We start from the raw sequence: 18,055 nt of genomic DNA on the forward strand, positions 1-18,055 counted from the left end.
AAGTGCCAAAGAAGTGTGGGATTGGGATTAAGAAATGAGCAGTGAGGGTGCAATTGGCTGTTTTCTCTGGAATGTGACTGTGAGAGCTGCAGGAGTGCCAGGTGTGTGTTCCAGTCCCCAGCATTTGGTTTGCACATGTCCTGGTCAGACACAAGTACAATTTCCTCAGTCCTGAACACAGCAGAATGAGAATTATGGACTGGCAGTGTTAAGGTGATTGGTGTGACAGGGGTCAAACTGGGAAAACATTGGGGAATTCCTCAGTTTGTGTTTTTGCCAAACTCACCCAAACCTCTGCTAGGAAGTGATGGGCTGGAAAAGTTGAGGCAGAAATGGAATTTAAAACTGGGGCTCTTGACGCTGTAATTGCTGAAACTAAATGTGTCCAAGCAGCAGCTCTTGTTGTGCAGGGAATAACTCCTGTCAGCAGCAAGGCCCCCACTGAAGTGGCAGCTGCAGTTGTTCCTGTGGTGTGGGCCAGTGGAGCTGCAGGAGAGTGGAAGAGGGCAGAACCTGTAGGTATTACCCCTGATGTGGGATCTCTATGGGTAAGGCCAACCCAGTATCCTTTAAAATCAGAATGCCAGACTGGATTGGTTGCAGGAACAGCTAAATTGGCTCCTCCTGGTTTGCTTGTAGGACGTGAATGCAAGAACCTGCCAAGAAAACCAGTGGACAAGATGATTGATTAGTGCAGGACCTGAGAGAAGCACCTTGAATGACAACCTGGAGGAGTTTCCAGTATTGGATTTAAAAGATGGCCTTTGCATCTCCTTGAGCAAGGAAAGCCAAGAAAGCTTTGCTTTTGCAGGAGAAAATGGGGCAAGCAGGCAGGAAGAAGAGAAGCCCCGTGACTCCTCCCTGAGCCCCAGACAGCCCATGAACTGCCTTGCTGGGAATGGTGGGACGGGCTGGACTCTGCATTGCTCCCTCGGGATGTGTGGTAAGACTGTTATGGCGACTTTTTGAATAGATGGTGCAAGGGCAGCCTTTAAGCAGCTGAAGCATTCCCTGAGGAGAGCTCTGGGTCTGCCAGATGTGTCAGAACTGTTGGAAGCATCTTTGGTGGGGAGGGCAAACAAAGGCCAAGGTGTGCAGTGACCCCCCCTGAGAAGGGACATTCAGTTAATGGCATCCCTGATGGTGAACTTTGTGGGCTGTTCCCCCTGTAGGGCAGGTGATAGTCCCAGCTCCAGTTATGGGAAAAATGGTTAAAAGGGAGCCCCAAAAGCTGGAAGTCCTCCTGGAGGCTCCTGGCAAAGAGAGTTTGCTGCGTTCCCCCTGACAGAAGGACAGTGATAGCTTTTGAGTGCTGGTAGATCCTTTTAATAGATAGCCTTGAGTGTGTCCTTGTTGCACCAGTAGGACTTATCAAAGTCCCCATATTCCAGGAGATAGACACATTGAAGTTTAAAATATTCTTCCTAATCCTTTGTTGGCTTGAGGCTCTCCCCTCAGGAACTGCAGGAACTCCTGGTGCCGCCTGGGCCGATGGATTGGACGCCCCAGCCCCTCCGTTCCTGCCCGGCCACTGGGGCCGTGTCCAGTGGTGGCACTGCCAGCCCTGCAGGTGAAGTGGGAAGGGCCTTTGCAGGTCTTGTGGGTCACATTTATAGCAGGTAAAGTTGCAGTAAAAGGACCTGGGGTCTGTTATTCTTGAGTTCAGAAAGCTCCTTTTGATTGGTGAGCAGGACAAAGTGGATCCTTAAGAGTTCCCATCCGTGTTTGTGTCTCAGCCTGTGTTAGGATTCAGGGCTGTAGCTGTTGTTGTCACTGAGGAGTCAAACTGTGCTTTAAATAATGAGACCCTGGCCTGATGGCCCAGTGTTAAGAAAAAAGGGGGAATGCTCTCTGAGTGTTGAGATGTAACAAGGGCTAATCCTTTTTGCAGTGGGATGGAGCCTGGAAAGTGCACAGAGCTGAGCCCAGGGATTGAAAGGGACCAAGCAAGGGAGGTGAAGAAAGAAGGAAGAAGGGAAGTGAGGCAGCAGGCAAGCAGCACCAAGTTGCTGTGTAAGCAGGTGAGTTGTGTTGAGGTTCCTCAGGCAGGCACTGAGGACTTGGAGGGCTCCAGACAGAGCAGACCTGGGAAGGCCCTCGGTGAAGCCCCTCAGAAACCTGAAGCCCCTGGGCCTTTTGGGGAGCCTGAGCTATTGCAGCCCTGGGGATGGCTTTGGTTTCCTTCTCTCCTCAGAGTAAAACTCTGTGGGGGAGTCTGTGATCTCCCTGACTTTTGTGTCATAACTGAAACTTGGAAGGAAGTTGACCTTGTGTCGTTTCCCAACTGACTTGGCCGGGTTGAACCAGCAGTGCCAGATTGTTGTAGTGTGCAGGGTGTTGTTTGTGTCTGAGCAGTTTGGGGTTGATTTGCCAAGGGGAGCCATGGAATGTTATGGTGTTTTTGTCCCAATATTTGGAGGCAGTGCCCTGGATGAGTTGATTTCTGCCTCACTCCCTGATATCTGAGTTAGGAGATGTACCAAGAACTGGTAGTTTTTGCAGTGGGATGTTCCCTAGAAAGTGCATGGAGCTGAGCCAAGGAACTTAAAGGGACTGAGCAAGCAAAGTCAAGAAAGAATGAAGAAGGGAACTGAGGCAGCAGCCAAGCAGCACCAAGCTCCTCTACAACCAGGTGAGTTGTCTTGAAGTTGATAAGGTGGTCACTGAGAACTTTGGGGTCTGCAGGCACAGGTGACCACCAGAGACCCCCAATGGAGCCCCTCAGAGAACTTATAAGGGTTTGTGTAGATGGGAACAGGTGTTGGGAGTGTCCTGAATGTGCAACAGGAATGCAGGGAAGGAAAATGAACCCTCCTGTCATGCTGACCCCTCCCATCAGCTGCAGTGGAGACCCCTCCGTGTGCCCTTTGGGAGCGGATTGCCAGGACCCCCGTGGGGCTGGGATCATGGCAGGGTGTTGTAAGCAAGGAATGCCTGGCTTCTAAAAGTCACCAGCTGAGTCTTAGAGGCTCCTTTGAAGAGCTGAGTTCAGGCAGCAGAATTGCCCCCCAGGAGGGACTCTGTGCCTGCTCTCCCGTGGCTCCAAGGGATCTCTGGCCCTTCACGCCGGCACCGAGATTTTCTCGGGAAGGGCCTCAGATCCCCGGACCAGTCTGGGACACAGGCAAGATCCCCCTGCATTTTGGGACCAAATTGGCCCCCTGGAGGGACAGTGCTGTTGGTGCCCCCCGGGTTGGGGCACCCCGAGGACTCCAGCGCGCACCGAAAGGATTATTCGGGGAGATCCTCGGGGTGCCCGGCCCTGGGGAGCTCAAAGCAAGGTCCCTGCCATGGATTCAGGCATTGCTGAGAGTATCCCAGGGGTCCCTGTCCCTGCTAGACAGGGAGCTCTCTAATGGGCTGTAATTGGGTTCTAAAAGTGGTGCTCCAAGTGCCAAAGAAGTGTGGGATTGGGATTAAGAAATGAGCAGTGAGGGTGCAATTGGCTGTTTTCTCTGGAATGTGACTGTGAGAGCTGCAGGAGTGCCAGGTGTGTGTTCCAGTCCCCAGCATTTGGTTTGCACATGTCCTGGTCAGACACAAGTACAATTTCCTCAGTCCTGAACACAGCAGAATGAGAATTATGGACTGGCAGTGTTAAGGTGATTGGTGTGACAGGGGTCAAACTGGGAAAACATTGGGGAATTCCTCAGTTTGTGTTTTTGCCAAACTCACCCAAACCTCTGCTAGGAAGTGATGGGCTGGAAAAGTTGAGGCAGAAATGGAATTTAAAACTGGGGCTCTTGACGCTGTAATTGCTGAAACTAAATGTGTCCAAGCAGCAGCTCTTGTTGTGCAGGGAATAACTCCTGTCAGCAGCAAGGCCCCCACTGAAGTGGCAGCTGCAGTTGTTCCTGTGGTGTGGGCCAGTGGAGCTGCAGGAGAGTGGAAGAGGGCAGAACCTGTAGGTATTACCCCTGATGTGGGATCTCTATGGGTAAGGCCAACCCAGTATCCTTTAAAATCAGAATGCCAGACTGGATTGGTTGCAGGAACAGCTAAATTGGCTCCTCCTGGTTTGCTTGTAGGACGTGAATGCAAGAACCTGCCAAGAAAACCAGTGGACAAGATGATTGATTAGTGCAGGACCTGAGAGAAGCACCTTGAATGACAACCTGGAGGAGTTTCCAGTATTGGATTTAAAAGATGGCCTTTGCATCTCCTTGAGCAAGGAAAGCCAAGAAAGCTTTGCTTTTGCAGGAGAAAATGGGGCAAGCAGGCAGGAAGAAGAGAAGCCCCGTGACTCCTCCCTGAGCCCCAGACAGCCCATGAACTGCCTTGCTGGGAATGGTGGGACGGGCTGGACTCTGCATTGCTCCCTCGGGATGTGTGGTAAGACTGTTATGGCGACTTTTTGAATAGATGGTGCAAGGGCAGCCTTTAAGCAGCTGAAGCATTCCCTGAGGAGAGCTCTGGGTCTGCCAGATGTGTCAGAACTGTTGGAAGCATCTTTGGTGGGGAGGGCAAACAAAGGCCAAGGTGTGCAGTGACCCCCCCCTGAGAAGGGACATTCAGTTAATGGCATCCCTGATGGTGAACTTTGTGGGCTGTTCCCCCTGTAGGGCAGGTGATAGTCCCAGCTCCAGTTATGGGAAAAATGGTTAAAAGGGAGCCCCAAAAGCTGGAAGTCCTCCTGGAGGCTCCTGGCAAAGAGAGTTTGCTGCGTTCCCCCTGACAGAAGGACAGTGATAGCTTTTGAGTGCTGGTAGATCCTTTTAATAGATAGCCTTGAGTGTGTCCTTGTTGCACCAGTAGGACTTATCAAAGTCCCCATATTCCAGGAGATAGACACATTGAAGTTTAAAATATTCTTCCTAATCCTTTGTTGGCTTGAGGCTCTCCCCTCAGGAACTGCAGGAACTCCTGGTGCCGCCTGGGCCGATGGATTGGACGCCCCAGCCCCTCCGTTCCTGCCCGGCCACTGGGGCCGTGTCCAGTGGTGGCACTGCCAGCCCTGCAGGTGAAGTGGGAAGGGCCTTTGCAGGTCTTGTGGGTCACATTTATAGCAGGTAAAGTTGCAGTAAAAGGACCTGGGGTCTGTTATTCTTGAGTTCAGAAAGCTCCTTTTGATTGGTGAGCAGGACAAAGTGGATCCTTAAGAGTTCCCATCCGTGTTTGTGTCTCAGCCTGTGTTAGGATTCAGGGCTGTAGCTGTTGTTGTCACTGAGGAGTCAAACTGTGCTTTAAATAATGAGACCCTGGCCTGATGGCCCAGTGTTAAGAAAAAAGGGGGAATGCTCTCTGAGTGTTGAGATGTAACAAGGGCTAATCCTTTTTGCAGTGGGATGGAGCCTGGAAAGTGCACAGAGCTGAGCCCAGGGATTGAAAGGGACCAAGCAAGGGAGGTGAAGAAAGAAGGAAGAAGGGAAGTGAGGCAGCAGGCAAGCAGCACCAAGTTGCTGTGTAAGCAGGTGAGTTGTGTTGAGGTTCCTCAGGCAGGCACTGAGGACTTGGAGGGCTCCAGACAGAGCAGACCTGGGAAGGCCCTCGGTGAAGCCCCTCAGAAACCTGAAGCCCCTGGGCCTTTTGGGGAGCCTGAGCTATTGCAGCCCTGGGGATGGCTTTGGTTTCCTTCTCTCCTCAGAGTAAAACTCTGTGGGGGAGTCTGTGATCTCCCTGACTTTTGTGTCATAACTGAAACTTGGAAGGAAGTTGACCTTGTGTCGTTTCCCAACTGACTTGGCCGGGTTGAACCAGCAGTGCCAGATTGTTGTAGTGTGCAGGGTGTTGTTTGTGTCTGAGCAGTTTGGGGTTGATTTGCCAAGGGGAGCCATGGAATGTTATGGTGTTTTTGTCCCAATATTTGGAGGCAGTGCCCTGGATGAGTTGATTTCTGCCTCACTCCCTGATATCTGAGTTAGGAGATGTACCAAGAACTGGTAGTTTTTGCAGTGGGATGTTCCCTAGAAAGTGCATGGAGCTGAGCCAAGGAACTTAAAGGGACTGAGCAAGCAAAGTCAAGAAAGAATGAAGAAGGGAACTGAGGCAGCAGCCAAGCAGCACCAAGCTCCTCTACAACCAGGTGAGTTGTCTTGAAGTTGATAAGGTGGTCACTGAGAACTTTGGGGTCTGCAGGCACAGGTGACCACCAGAGACCCCCAATGGAGCCCCTCAGAGAACTTATAAGGGTTTGTGTAGATGGGAACAGGTGTTGGGAGTGTCCTGAATGTGCAACAGGAATGCAGGGAAGGAAAATGAACCCTCCTGTCATGCTGACCCCTCCCATCAGCTGCAGTGGAGACCCCTCCGTGTGCCCTTTGGGAGCGGATTGCCAGGACCCCCGTGGGGCTGGGATCATGGCAGGGTGTTGTAAGCAAGGAACGCCTGGCTTCTAAAAGTCACCAGCTGAGTCTTAGAGGCTCCTTTGAAGAGCTGAGTTCAGGCAGCAGAATTGCCCCCCAGGAGGGACTCTGTGCCTGCTCTCCCGTGGCTCCGAGGGATCTCTGGCCCTTCACGCCGGCACCGAGATTTTCTCGGGAAGGGCCTCAGATCTCCGGACCAGTCTGGGACACAGGCAAGATCCCCCTGCAGTTTAGGACCAAATTGGCCCCCTGGAGGGACAGTGCTGTTGGTGCCCCCCGGGTTGGGGCACCCCGAGGACTCCAGCGCGCACCGAAAGGATTATTCGGGGAGATCCTCGGGGTGCCCGGCCCTGGGGAGCTCAAAGCAAGGTCCCTGCCATGGATTCAGGCAGTGCTGAGAGTATCCCAGGGGTCCCTGTCCCTGCTAGACAGGGAGCTCTCTAATGGGCTGTAATTGGGTTCTAAAAGCGGTGCTCCAAGTGCCAAAGAAGTGTGGGATTGGGATTAAGAAATGAGCAGTGAGGGTGCAATTGGCTGTTTTCTCTGGAATGTGACTGTGAGAGCTGCAGGAGTGCCAGGTGTGTGTTCCAGTCCCCAGCATTTGGTTTGCACATGTCCTGCTCAGACACAGGTCCAACTTGCTCAGTCCTTAACCCAAGAGAGGGAGAATGAAGGACTGGCACTGTTAAGGTGATTGGTGTGACAGGGGTCAAACTGGGAAAACATTGGGGAATTCCTCAGTTGGTCTGTTTGCCAAACTAACCCAAACCTGTGCTAGGAAGAGATGGACTGGGGTCTCTGATCTCCTGGGCAGTTGTTTTGCATGACCCTGGGAGCCTCTGGGATTAGACTGGCCTGGGCAGACAGGGAGCAGTTTGTCCTGTGGAGCTGGGCTGGGTTTGTTGAGGATGCCTTGGGAGGCAGGGCTGGAGAGGCTCCTCTGTTGGCTGTAGTGGTGGAAGGTTGTAGCAGCAGGGCTGGAGCCTTCGCCCTCCTGCTCCCCCCGTGAGCCCCGCCGGGCCCGTGCCCTTGGCAATGGAGGGCCCCCCATTGCTGAGTCAGCGGTTCCGGGGGCCAGGAGGGATGGGATCAGGATGCCGAGCTCCGCCCAGGGCCGGGGCTGCCAGTGTTCAACCATGGAGGGAACTGAAAGCACAGTGAGATGGAGGCCAAGCTGCAGCACAGGGATGGGTGAGAAAAGACCCTGGTCCTCAGGTGGAGCTTTGAATTCCCTGGAAAAATGGATCCTGTCAGATGGATCAGGCCCTTGTGGGTGCTGGAGCAGAGGCCTCTGTCATTTATGGTCACCCTGAAAGGTTGCAAGGACAGCAAGTTCTGACTGCAGGATGAGGTGGCAAACAAAGTGAAGTGGTCCAGAGAAAAGCTGAGGCTAAAATTGGTCCTGTGCCAGAGCAGCCTCGTGCAGTGCTTGTTGCTGTCCCTGAGTGTCCCATTGCAGTGGATATTTCCAAGGGTGCCTTGTGCTGGGGAGCACTGGGGCAGTTCCCTTTCCCTGGGCAGGGCAGGCAGGGCACGTTTCCCCCCTCGAGGGTGGCTCCACAGTCCCCCCCTGTGCCCTGGGAGCGTGGCAGAACACCTGGACCCACTGTCCTTGTCAGAGAGGGCACAAGGGATGGTTGGATGGGGGAGGGAATGGCTCAGGGAGTACAAGCACCATTACAATGAGTAGGGCAGCACCTGGAAAGGAAGAAGGGGAGTTAATCCAGACAAAATCCAAGCACCTGCCCAAGCTGTGATATTTTTAGGAACTCAGTGGTGCTGTGGTCCCCAGGAAGTATTGCCCAGGACTAGGCAGGAGACTTCAGGCTCTGTCACCCCCAGAGCAAGTGTCCAGGGGCAGGCAGTGGGGAGGCAGCTCTGTTGTTGAGGATGGGGTTATTTTCTCTGCTTTATTTTGTCTCCAGAGATGTTCTTCCCATTAATCCAAACTGACTCCATCTCCTAACTCTCTGAAGAGGTTTTCTGCTTTTTGTGGGAGGGTAAGGTTTGGGTTCTAACTATAGAAGAGCCAACAAAATAAAGGCTTTGTGGCAAACAAATGGTGTCTCCCAAACTCTTTGTACTTCAAATAGATGCCTTTATTCTTAGTTTTTTCTTATTGGTATTCTCAAGGTACTTGATACCCTGTCTACAGTTATTTATTTTGGCTTCTCTTTTTTATTTGTTACAGAGTTGATGTGACTGACTTCTTTTTGAAATGCAGCAGTGCTCTCAAGGATATTTCCCCCCCACTCCTGGGCTTGTGCAGGGCTGTTGAGTCCGTGTGTGCCGCTGTTCTTGTCCCAGGGGGACCGAGTGACATTTGGAACCAAACCTGGGGACTTGAACTCTAGGAATGTTTCTGTGTCTTTGAATTTTAAATTGCACATGAAGCAGAAATATGTTTGTGTTTTCCAGGTTATATTGTCATGAAAATAGAAATGCATCATTGGATCTTACTCCTCTGAGGGCAAACCACCAGACTGATCATTTCTTAGTCCATCAGACCCAGTGCCAGGAACTCAGAGGGGTGTTTGTGTGCAAATGTGCTGAGTGGTGGTGGCCCCCGTGAGACTGTGACCAGCTGGAAATGTGTGTGTGTGTGTGTGCAGAGCTGGGCTGGATCCCTTGGGATTTGGCTCCCAGATCCCCCCCAGCCTTCAGGAAAACCAGAGGCCACCGAACCCTGAGGGAAGGGAGTCCCATTTGCAGAAGGGTTTGTAGATTGGGGAAAAGCTCTCCAGAACAAAGCCTGTGTTCCAAACCCCTTCAGGCCAAAGTCAAGGAGCACAAACCCTGGAGTCATCAAGTTATGAAGTTTGGTTCAAACCATTTCCTAATAAGTCAGTTTTAATGAAGTGTTAAAAGGAGAACTTAAATAAGGGTAATTTCTGATGGAGAATAATGGGAAGAAGTGGTTTAAGTTCCCTAAACATGTTTTATATCAGTCCATGGTTATTTAATTGAGCATTGTTTGGAATTTTTCTTTTTGCATTCGTTCCTGGTGTGCTTTTCTCTATCTAAGGGATGTTTGGAGGTCTTTTTGATTGCTTGAAGGTTTTTAATGTCAGTGCTGGATTGGGGTGGACAGTCATTGTAACATGATTTAGAGTTGGATGCATTTTATTCTGTGTGCCCTGTTTGATGTCTCGTGTTCAGCGAGTGACTGGTCAGAGTTTGGCCCAAGCCTTTGTTTTTCAGGTGAAAAAGCCGAAGGGGGAATTGTAGTTGCAGCTTTGCCCTTGAGCTGCAGCTGGAGCCTGGCCAAAGAACAAGGCAAAGCTCCCTGGGGAAGGAAGGGGGAGCCAGAGAAGAAAAGCAGCTGCAGCCAGAAAGGTGGGTTTGGGCGGGAGAAGAGGGGCTGTGACCCAGCAAGGGGCTCTGGAGGGCTCTGGGGTCCCTGTAATGGCTCTGGGGTCTCTGTAGGGGCTCTGGGGTCTCTATAGGGGCTCTGGAGGCCTCTGGGGTCCCTATAAGGGCTCTGGGGTCTCTGTAGGGACTCTGGGGTTTCTATCGTGGCTCTGGGGTCCCTATAATGGCTCTGGGGTCTCTGTAGGGGCTCTGGGGTCCCTCTCGTGGCTCGGGGTCCCTCTTGTGGCTCGGGGTCCCTCTCGTGGCTCGGGGTCCCTCTCGTGGCTCGGGGTCCCTCTCCTGGCTCGGGGTCCCTCTCCTGGCTCGGGGTCCCTCTCCTGGCTCGGGGTCCCTCTCCTGGCTCGGGGTCCCTCTCCTGGCTCGGGGTCCCTCTCCCTGCCGGCACAGGAGCTGCTGCCGCCCCAGCAAGAGGCAGAGGAGTCGCTGCCTAGAAGCAAGAACTCACTGAGAGCTGAACTGGGGCCGTGTGGGCAGGGCCAGAGGGGAGCAAAGGAAGGGATTTGTTGCTAAGAAAAGAAATAAAGTTTGGGTCATTTGTTGGGGAGATTTGTGTCAGTTTCTGATCATTTTTGGGGGTTATTTTTAGTGAGTTTCTGGTCATTTTTGGGGGAGATTTGGGTCAGTTTCTGGTCATTTTTCGGGATGATTTGGGTGAGTTTTGGGTTTATTTTTGTGGTAATTTTGGGTCAGTTTCTGGTCATTTTTTGGGGTGATTGGGCTGACTTTTTGGTCATTTTTTTGGGGAGATTTGGGTGAGTGTTGGTATCAGTGTTTTGGGATTTTGGGGTCAGTTTCTGGTCATATCTGGGGCTGATTTTGTATCATTTTGGGTCAGTTTGGGGGGGGGTTCTTGCATTTTTAGGTCAGGTTTTGGGCCAATTTGGAGTTAGTTTTTGAGGTGATTTGGGCCAGTTTTGGGTCAGTTCTGGATCAATTTTTGGAGTGAATTGGATCAGTTTTTGTGTCACTTTTTGGGGAGATTTGGGTGAGTTCTGGGTCATTTTTGGGGAGATTTGAATCAGTTTCTGGTAGTTTTTTGGGGAGACTTGGGTGAGTTCTGGGTCTCTCCTGATTGTAATTCCTTCAGGCTCCTCTCCTGATTTTAATTTTTTTAGTCCCCTCTCCTGATTTTAATTTTTTTAGTCCCCTCTCCTGATTTTAATTTTTTTAGTCCCCTCTCCTGATTTTAATTTTTTTAGTCCCCTCTCCTGATTTTAATTTTTTCAGGCTCCTCTCCTGATTTTAATTTTTTTAGGCTCCTCTCATGATTTTTATTGTATTAGTCCCGTGTCCTGATTTTAATTTTTTCAGGCTCTTCTCCTGATTGTAATTTTTTTAGGCTCTTCTCTTGATTTTAATTCTCTTAGGTTCTTCTCCTGATTTTAATTCTCTTGGGCTCTCCTCCTGATTTTTATATTTTTAGACTCTTCCCCTGATTTTCATTTTTTTTTTAGGCTCTTCTCCTGATTTTAATTCTCTTAGGAGAAGAGCCTAGAGAATTAAAACCAGGAGAAGAGCCTAATTACACAAGTAAATTTTCAAACCACCAGCAATCACAAGCCAATTATCCGATTTCCCAAAAGAACTACACGAACAAATACGGTTATAAAACAAAAAAAAAATGCCATAAGTAAAAAATCGCATAGCAACAGTGCCCCCTGGTGACAGAGAAAAGGAATTGCACATATATTTGAGATGAAATACTGCCACCTGCTGACGGAAAACAGGAACTGCATTGAAAAAATTTTGAACAGCGCATGCGCAGTCGTTGGCAAAACGCCGGCGATCACGTGGTAAGTAAGGGCAGGCAGGAGAGGGACCGGCGACGCATGCGCAGTGGCTCTCGTGCCGGTGCAGCGCTCCCTGCTCGAGTTAAGGGCCGGTTCCGGCGGCAGGGCGGGACTCGCGGTCTCCCGTCTGTCCCGGGGTGTGCGGGGGGGGAATAACGTGAAGATTTCTTGGGGTGAAAGCGCAGAAATTAGCGAGGAGGGACGCTAATTTGGGTAAACTCGGTCACCAGAAGTAGTGAGCGACCGGAAGTCCTCCAAGGCCCCGGCCCGGAAGTCCGCCAAGCCCATAGTAAAGATGGCGCCGCCAGGACCGGAACGACCACACTAAAGATGGCGGCCCCTGCCCGGAAGTTCGCCAAGCCCACAGTAAAGATGGCGCCGCCAGGACCGGAACGACCACACTAAAGATGGCGGCGAGAGGCTTCCGCCGCGACCCGGACCCCCACCCCGCGCCCGCAGCGCCGTCTCGCCGCGCTGCTTCCCGCTGCGGGGACAGGGCGGGGCGCTCGGCGGCGCCGGGCGCGGGCGGCAGGTTCGTGGGCGGCGGCAGGCACCGGCGCCGGCAGCCCCCGTCTCGGGGCCGCGGCGCGCGAGGACCGCATGGCGCGCACGTCGCGCCGCCCTCTCGCCCCGCTCCGCTCCCGCTCCCGCCCCTGCCCCCGCTTCTGCCCCGCTCGCTCCCGCCGTGCCCTGGAGATGCTATCGGGGCTGCGCCGCCGCCTTCCCCCCCCGGAAGCGACCCACGGCGGCAGATTCGACGGAGATCGACCCCGGGGTAAGCTGGGCGCGTCCAAAGGCGCCGCGGGTCTCGCCAAGGAGGGGAGGGGGGGGGGAGGCGCGCGGCTGCAGTGCCGCTCCCGGCCGTGTCCGCCAGGCGGCGACTGTGAGGCAGGGCCCGGCGCTCGGCGGCGCTCTTGCAAGCGACGCCCCTGGCAAAGCGGCGCTGCTTGGGCACTGCCGGCCTTCCCCCGGAGTGCCCGGGCTGGCCCAGCACCTGGCCGAACCTCTTAGGGAAGAGGCAAGGAACAACTGCGCTTCTTCTGCCCTTTCTTTAGCCCGGGACTGGAACACAGACAAAATCAAGGGGCTCTTGGACCTGTGCAGGCTCCGAGCAGTTTTCAGCCTTCCTTAGCAGGGCATTCTCACCCTCCGAAAAGCTGAAAGGCTTTAACAGCTGGACACGCGCCTGCAGCTGTGCAGATTAATGTAGTTTCTTTTAGGAAATGAAGGGGAAGTTTTCCTGTTGGGAGCCTAAATACCGAGTCTACTCTGCTTTTTCAATCAGGTGACGAAGCTTAGGGAAGAAAAGACCAAAGGCCTCGAGGTGAGTACATTCTACCGAGTTCTGCTTTTCTGGCATCGGTTTGGGAAAATCACGTGAAATTCTAAAAAGCTTCTCTCCGTGTTTTCTAGTTGTTTTTTCAGCCTTGCTCTAAGTTTCATGTAGAAAAGGGCATAGAATTATTAGAACAGACAAACTAGACTTCCTCGGGAGAGATGGAAGAAAAGTCTGCTGATTCCAGTTCTGCTTTTCTTGTCTTCCCTTCGACTGTCGTTTTCTCTCCCCTGCTGTTCAAATAGGCTGCAGTTAATTGCTCTGCTGAAGAGTTTGCTGTCCTAAGTGTCTGTCAAATTGATGCCTTCAACTCAAGACAGCACCTGCTCCTTAGTTACAAAAAGTTCCTCACAGGAAATTTTCAGGCGTGCCCATAAATCTCCTCGCTGTTTGTTTGGGAGAACAGGCTTTTCTCGTCTGTAACAGAACAGTCGTGTCATCTGCTCTGGAATGCTGGTGGCAATCTAGTCAGAAGAGGACCCCGTGCTTCACTAATTTTCCCTTTTTGTTGTTGGGGGTGACTTCTTCCCAGGCATGTTATTCTTGACCCCCCGGGGCAAACGGAGGTGTCAGCGTCAGGAGCCATCCTAACTGAGGCCCTGGGAGGTCAGTGCTTTTTGTGGGACTGGACGGTGAAGCTGTCTGTGGGAATGCCCTGGCTATGGCTCAGTGTAGTCCTAATTAAGGTGTCTTTTACTCCGTGTTCCCAGGCTGCCTCTTTCCCTTCGGTCGCCGTGGGTGTGCCGGACGCCTCTGGCAGGACTAACCCTGTGGCTTTTATGTCCAGCGTGCTGTGCTGTGTGTGCCTGCAGGTAAGAAAAGCTGGGAGTGCAGTCCCTCTGCTTTGGTTGCTGTGTCTCTTTGGGAGTGATTTTGGAGGGGAATCCCAGAGCGATTTGGTTTGAAGGGGACCTTCAAAGGCCAGCCTGTCTTCCGTGGGCAGGGACACCTTCCACTGTCCCCGGTTGCTGCGAGTCCCGTCCAGCCTGGCCTGGAACACTTGCAGGGATGGGGCAGGCTCAGCTTCCCTGTGCAGTGTGCTCTAATAGCTCTCCACTGGCATCGTGAAAAATGTTGTCAGCGTGTTTTGTTGGATGACGGTAAGCAGGACCTGGGTGAAAAGGACATTCTCTGAGGTGCTGGGAGAAGGAGGACTCGTGCGGGCACCTGCAGAGACAGCGGGAACGGGAGCGTGCTGCGGAGGAGGGAAATTCCAGGGGGTGGGTGCCGAGAAATTTGTCCTTCCCTCGCCCTGTGCTCTGCACTTAGCAGTGGGTCAAGTGCAGAAGTTTCCTGGGGACCCTGGGAAATGATGCCGGGTCTGCCAAGAAAAGTGGGGCCAAAGGAGCAGGACCTGGGTCTGCCAGCGTGGGAGAAACAAGGGACGGGTCATCCTCTGCCTCCAGGAGGGAGGGCAGCAGGAAAGGCCACGGACTAAAGCACTGAAGTGCCGTTCCCCAGGGAGCCCCTGCCCAGACCTGAACTTGCTTCTGCACTTGCTGTCCCTTTCCCAGCGGAGCCAAAGCGTCGGGTGCGGCTGCCGGGGGGATGGAGCTGCCAAGGACAAGCTGGGAGGGTGTTTGCCAGGGAAGGGGGTAGAAGGAGCTCTTGATGTGCTTTGTTTACTTCTTCATCCCACAGAATTGCCACGAGAGGAAATACTTCAGAGGGGCTTCCCTCCAGATAAGGCCTGAAGATGCCAGGAGGTTTCAGCCGGGAGGAAAGGAGCTGTGGAAGAAAAGCAGCCTAAAAACAGCCAGTGGGGATCATCAGGTTTTCCAGCCAAGAAGAACAAGGAGAGAGATGAGGGAATCGGGTTCCAATTCCTAATGCTTTGGTGGGTGCAGGAATGATTTCTGTGTGTTTTCCAGTCCCTTTGGATTCCTGAGATGATTTTAAAATGATGGCTTTAGCAATCAACTAAATCGCAGATGTTGTTTTTGAGAGGAAATGATGCCAAAGAAATGCAGAGAGAGAGCATGGAATCATCCTGGGATCCTGGAGTGGTTTGGGTTGGAAAGGATCTCAGGGATCATCTCCTTCCACCCCCTGCCACAGGCAGGGACACCTTCTAATAGACCTCCAGCCTGGCCTTGGCCACTTGCAGGGATGGGGCAGCCACAACTTCTCTGTGCCAGGCCACCTCCCCACCCTCCCAGGGAAGAATGTCTCCCTTCTGTGCAATCTTTCCCTTTCTTCTCTGCAGGAAGTGGGCTGGGACAAGGGAATTGGCTCCCACGAGGCCGAGGATGAGAGCGGGCTGTGCACAGGGGACAACTTCCACTTCCGAACGGGGAAGGGCCCCTTCGTGCCCACCCCTGGCAAACTGGGACAGAGTAACATCTGCCTGCAGCTGGCTGGAGTTCCCGTTGGCTCTGGGCTTTCAGCCCGCCGGGGCTGCGGCGGGAGCCGCGCGGAGGGAACGGGGGGCGGGGCCGCGCCGAGGGCCGGGGCCGGGCTGAGCGGGCGGGGCGGGGCCGCAGGGCCAGGCGGGCTGGGATTGGGCGGAGGCGCTCGAGTGCTGATTGGGCAGCGCTGCCGGCCCGCGGTATAAAGGGCCGGCGGGGCAGGTGGGGGCGGTTGTGTGTGGGGGCTGAGGGTGCGGCCCCGCTGCTGCCCGGGCTGCGGAGGGGAGAGCGCCTTGGCCGCTGGGTTTGTGCACCGGGGCAGCCGGGGGCGTTTAGGGGCGCCTTGTGCTGGGCGGCGGGACCCGGGTAAGCCCCTTACCTGCCGGGTGCCCCCGGGGGGAGCCGTGGCATGGCTGTGGGTCCTGTGCTCTCTGGGTGTCTGAGGGTTTGCTTTGGGATCCCAAACCCTTTCCCCGTGCAGGGTTATGAGGCAAAGACTGCTTTAACTTGGTTTTTTGGTGCTGCGTTAATGCTTTTTGCTCGTTCTGTGTCCATTTGCAGCCTCGCTCGTGGTTTCCCCTGGTGTGGAGGCGAGTTGTGCTTCCTGCTGGGAGAGAGAACGGCCTTGGGAAGCTGCTCCATGAGCCACAGCTGTGCCGAGCCCGGCAGTCTGTCCAGGTAAGAGCAGGGCTTCTACTGCCCGTGAGGAGCTGGGTTTGCTGTTGGAAGATAGAATGTGCCCGTGCCTTTAAATGCAAGGACAGGCAGAAGCTGGGAGGGACCCTGAGCAGGTTTGGTGGCACGACAGCAGTTTGAAAAGACCTTGACTGTGGGAGAAATGTCCAGGAAAACGATTCCTTTTTTGCAGGGAGGCAGTTTGCGAGGACAGGGGGGTTGCTGTGCTCTCTAGCAAAACTACTGACCTTGGGATGTCTAGGGTGGGGAGATGTTGGCCACGTGTGGGCTGGTGCAAAGGTGTGTGGGTGCCTGTGTGTGACAGCCGTGGGTGTGCAGGAAGGGGGGTTCTGGTGCCATTGGAGCTGCCGGGGAGCCAAAAGGGGCACGGTTGTCTGAAAAAGGCAAAAAGTCTCAGTCTCTGTTGACACGTGTACCAAAGGAGATGCAAATTTTCCCTTTCTCGTTGCAGACTTCGCAAAGCTCCCCAGGAAAGGAAGCTTTATATTCCTCCCCAGCTTTATGCTAAAGGTTTCCTTCCTCCTGTCTCAGCACCCTTTCTGCTGTTGGGAGAGCACGAGGTGGATGGAGAGGATCCCCAGGCATCTGCAGGCACAAGGGACTCATACAACTGCGATTTTCCTCCAGCCCTCGTGAAAGGGACTTCCAGGATACTCTTGGGAATGTACCAGCTCTCCTGCTGGAGCTTTTCTATGGAATATTTGAACACAAAGGGTAAAACTAAAGTCAGGTCTGTTCTGGAGTATGTTACACTTGTGCAAAACTCCGTTCTTCTGTTTATTTTCTGTTCTGGAAAGCACAGTCTGGGGTTCCTGGGCACTTCCTATTGAGTGATTCCATGAAAATAATTTTGTACTGAAAGGGGAAAGGAGCTGTCTGTGGGAGGTCAGGTGTCCATGATAAAAGCTTTATGCTTTTCAGTCAGATAAGCCTTAAAATATCTCACAGTGTATAGGAATGCCTGGCTTCTAAAAGTCACCAGCTGAGTCTTAGAGGCTCCTTTGAAGAGCTGTTTTCAGGCAGGCAAATTGCCCCCCAGGAGGGACTCTGTGCCTGCTCTCCCGTGGCTCCAAGGGATCTCTGGCCCTTCACGCCGGCACCGAGATTTTCTCGGGAAGGGCCTCAGATCCCCGGACCAGTCTGGGACACAGGCAAGATCCCCCTGCATTTTGGGACCAAATTGGCCCCCTGGAGGGACAGTGCTGTTGGTGCCCCCCGGGTTGGGGCACCCCGAGGACTCCAGCGCGCACCGAAAGGATTATTCGGGGAGATCCTCGGGGTGCCCGGCCCTGGGGAGCTCAAAGCAAGGTCCCTGCCATGGATTCAGGCATTGCTGAGAGTATCCCAGGGGTCCCTGTCCCTGCTAGACAGGGAGCTCTCTAATGGGCTGTAATTGGGTTCTAAAAGTGGTGCTCCAAGTGCCAAAGAAGTGTGGGATTGGGATTAAGAAATGAGCAGTGAGGGTGCAATTGGCTGTTTTCTCTGGAATGTGACTGTGAGAGCTGCAGGAGTGCCAGGTGTGTGTTCCAGTCCCCAGCATTTGGTTTGCACATGTCCTGCTCAGACACAAGTACAATTTCCTCAGTCCTGAACACAGCAGAATGAGAATTATGGACTGGCAGTGTTAAGGTGATTGGTGTGACAGGGGTCAAACTGGGAAAACATTGGGGAATTCCTCAGTTTGTGTTTTTGCCAAACTCACCCAAACCTCTGCTAGGAAGTGATGGGCTGGAAAAGTTGAGGCAGAAATGGAATTTAAAACTGGGGCTCTTGACGCTGTAATTGCTGAAACTAAATGTGTCCAAGCAGCAGCTCTTGTTGTGCAGGGAATAACTCCTGTCAGCAGCAAGGCCCCCACTGAAGTGGCAGCTGCAGTTGTTCCTGTGGTGTGGGCCAGTGGAGCTGCAGGAGAGTGGAAGAGGGCAGAACCTGTAGGTATTACCCCTGATGTGGGATCTCTATGGGTAAGGCCAACCCAGTATCCTTTAAAATCAGAATGCCAGACTGGATTGGTTGCAGGAACAGCTAAATTGGCTCCTCCTGGTTTGCTTGTAGGACGTGAATGCAAGAACCTGCCAAGAAAACCAGTGGACAAGATGATTGATTAGTGCAGGACCTGAGAGAAGCACCTTGAATGACAACCTGGAGGAGTTTCCAGTATTGGATTTAAAAGATGGCCTTTGCATCTCCTTGAGCAAGGAAAGCCAAGAA

The 18,055-nt window shown here is 53.2% G+C and overlaps 2 protein-coding genes across 2 annotated transcripts in view; both read left to right on the forward strand.

Moving 5' to 3' along the window:
* Positions 1-18,055, forward strand: part of LOC127463076 (uncharacterized) — a 55,565-nt gene that overhangs the window by 4,227 nt on the left and 33,283 nt on the right. The window contains exons 6-13 of the mRNA XM_051772101.1: positions 812-943; positions 1,459-1,570; positions 1,892-2,021; positions 2,518-2,632; positions 4,201-4,332; positions 4,849-4,960; positions 5,282-5,411; positions 5,908-6,022. Coding sequence (XP_051628061.1) covers positions 812-943; positions 1,459-1,570; positions 1,892-2,021; positions 2,518-2,632; positions 4,201-4,332; positions 4,849-4,960; positions 5,282-5,411; positions 5,908-6,022 — 978 coding nt within the window. The remainder of the gene's footprint in view (positions 1-811; positions 944-1,458; positions 1,571-1,891; positions 2,022-2,517; positions 2,633-4,200; positions 4,333-4,848; positions 4,961-5,281; positions 5,412-5,907; positions 6,023-18,055) is intronic.
* Positions 11,819-12,887, forward strand: LOC127463121 (basic proline-rich protein-like). The gene is made up of 2 exons (XM_051772210.1): positions 11,819-12,239; positions 12,750-12,887. The coding sequence occupies exons 1-2, from the start codon at positions 11,872-11,874 to the stop codon at positions 12,751-12,753; spliced, it is 372 nt and encodes a 123-aa protein (XP_051628170.1). The 5' UTR covers positions 11,819-11,871; the 3' UTR covers positions 12,754-12,887.

This window comes from Manacus candei, unplaced genomic scaffold (genome assembly GCF_025592945.1).
Source record: "Manacus candei isolate 608988 ecotype Guabito, Panama unplaced genomic scaffold, ASM2559294v1 h1tg000150l, whole genome shotgun sequence".
Taxonomy (NCBI): Eukaryota; Metazoa; Chordata; class Aves; order Passeriformes; family Pipridae; genus Manacus; species Manacus candei.

Excerpts from the sequence above, each read along its gene's own strand:
- LOC127463121 (XM_051772210.1), top strand. The coding sequence starts at position 11,872 with ATGGCGGCGAGAGGCTTCCGCCGCGACCCGGACCCCCACCCCGCGCCC.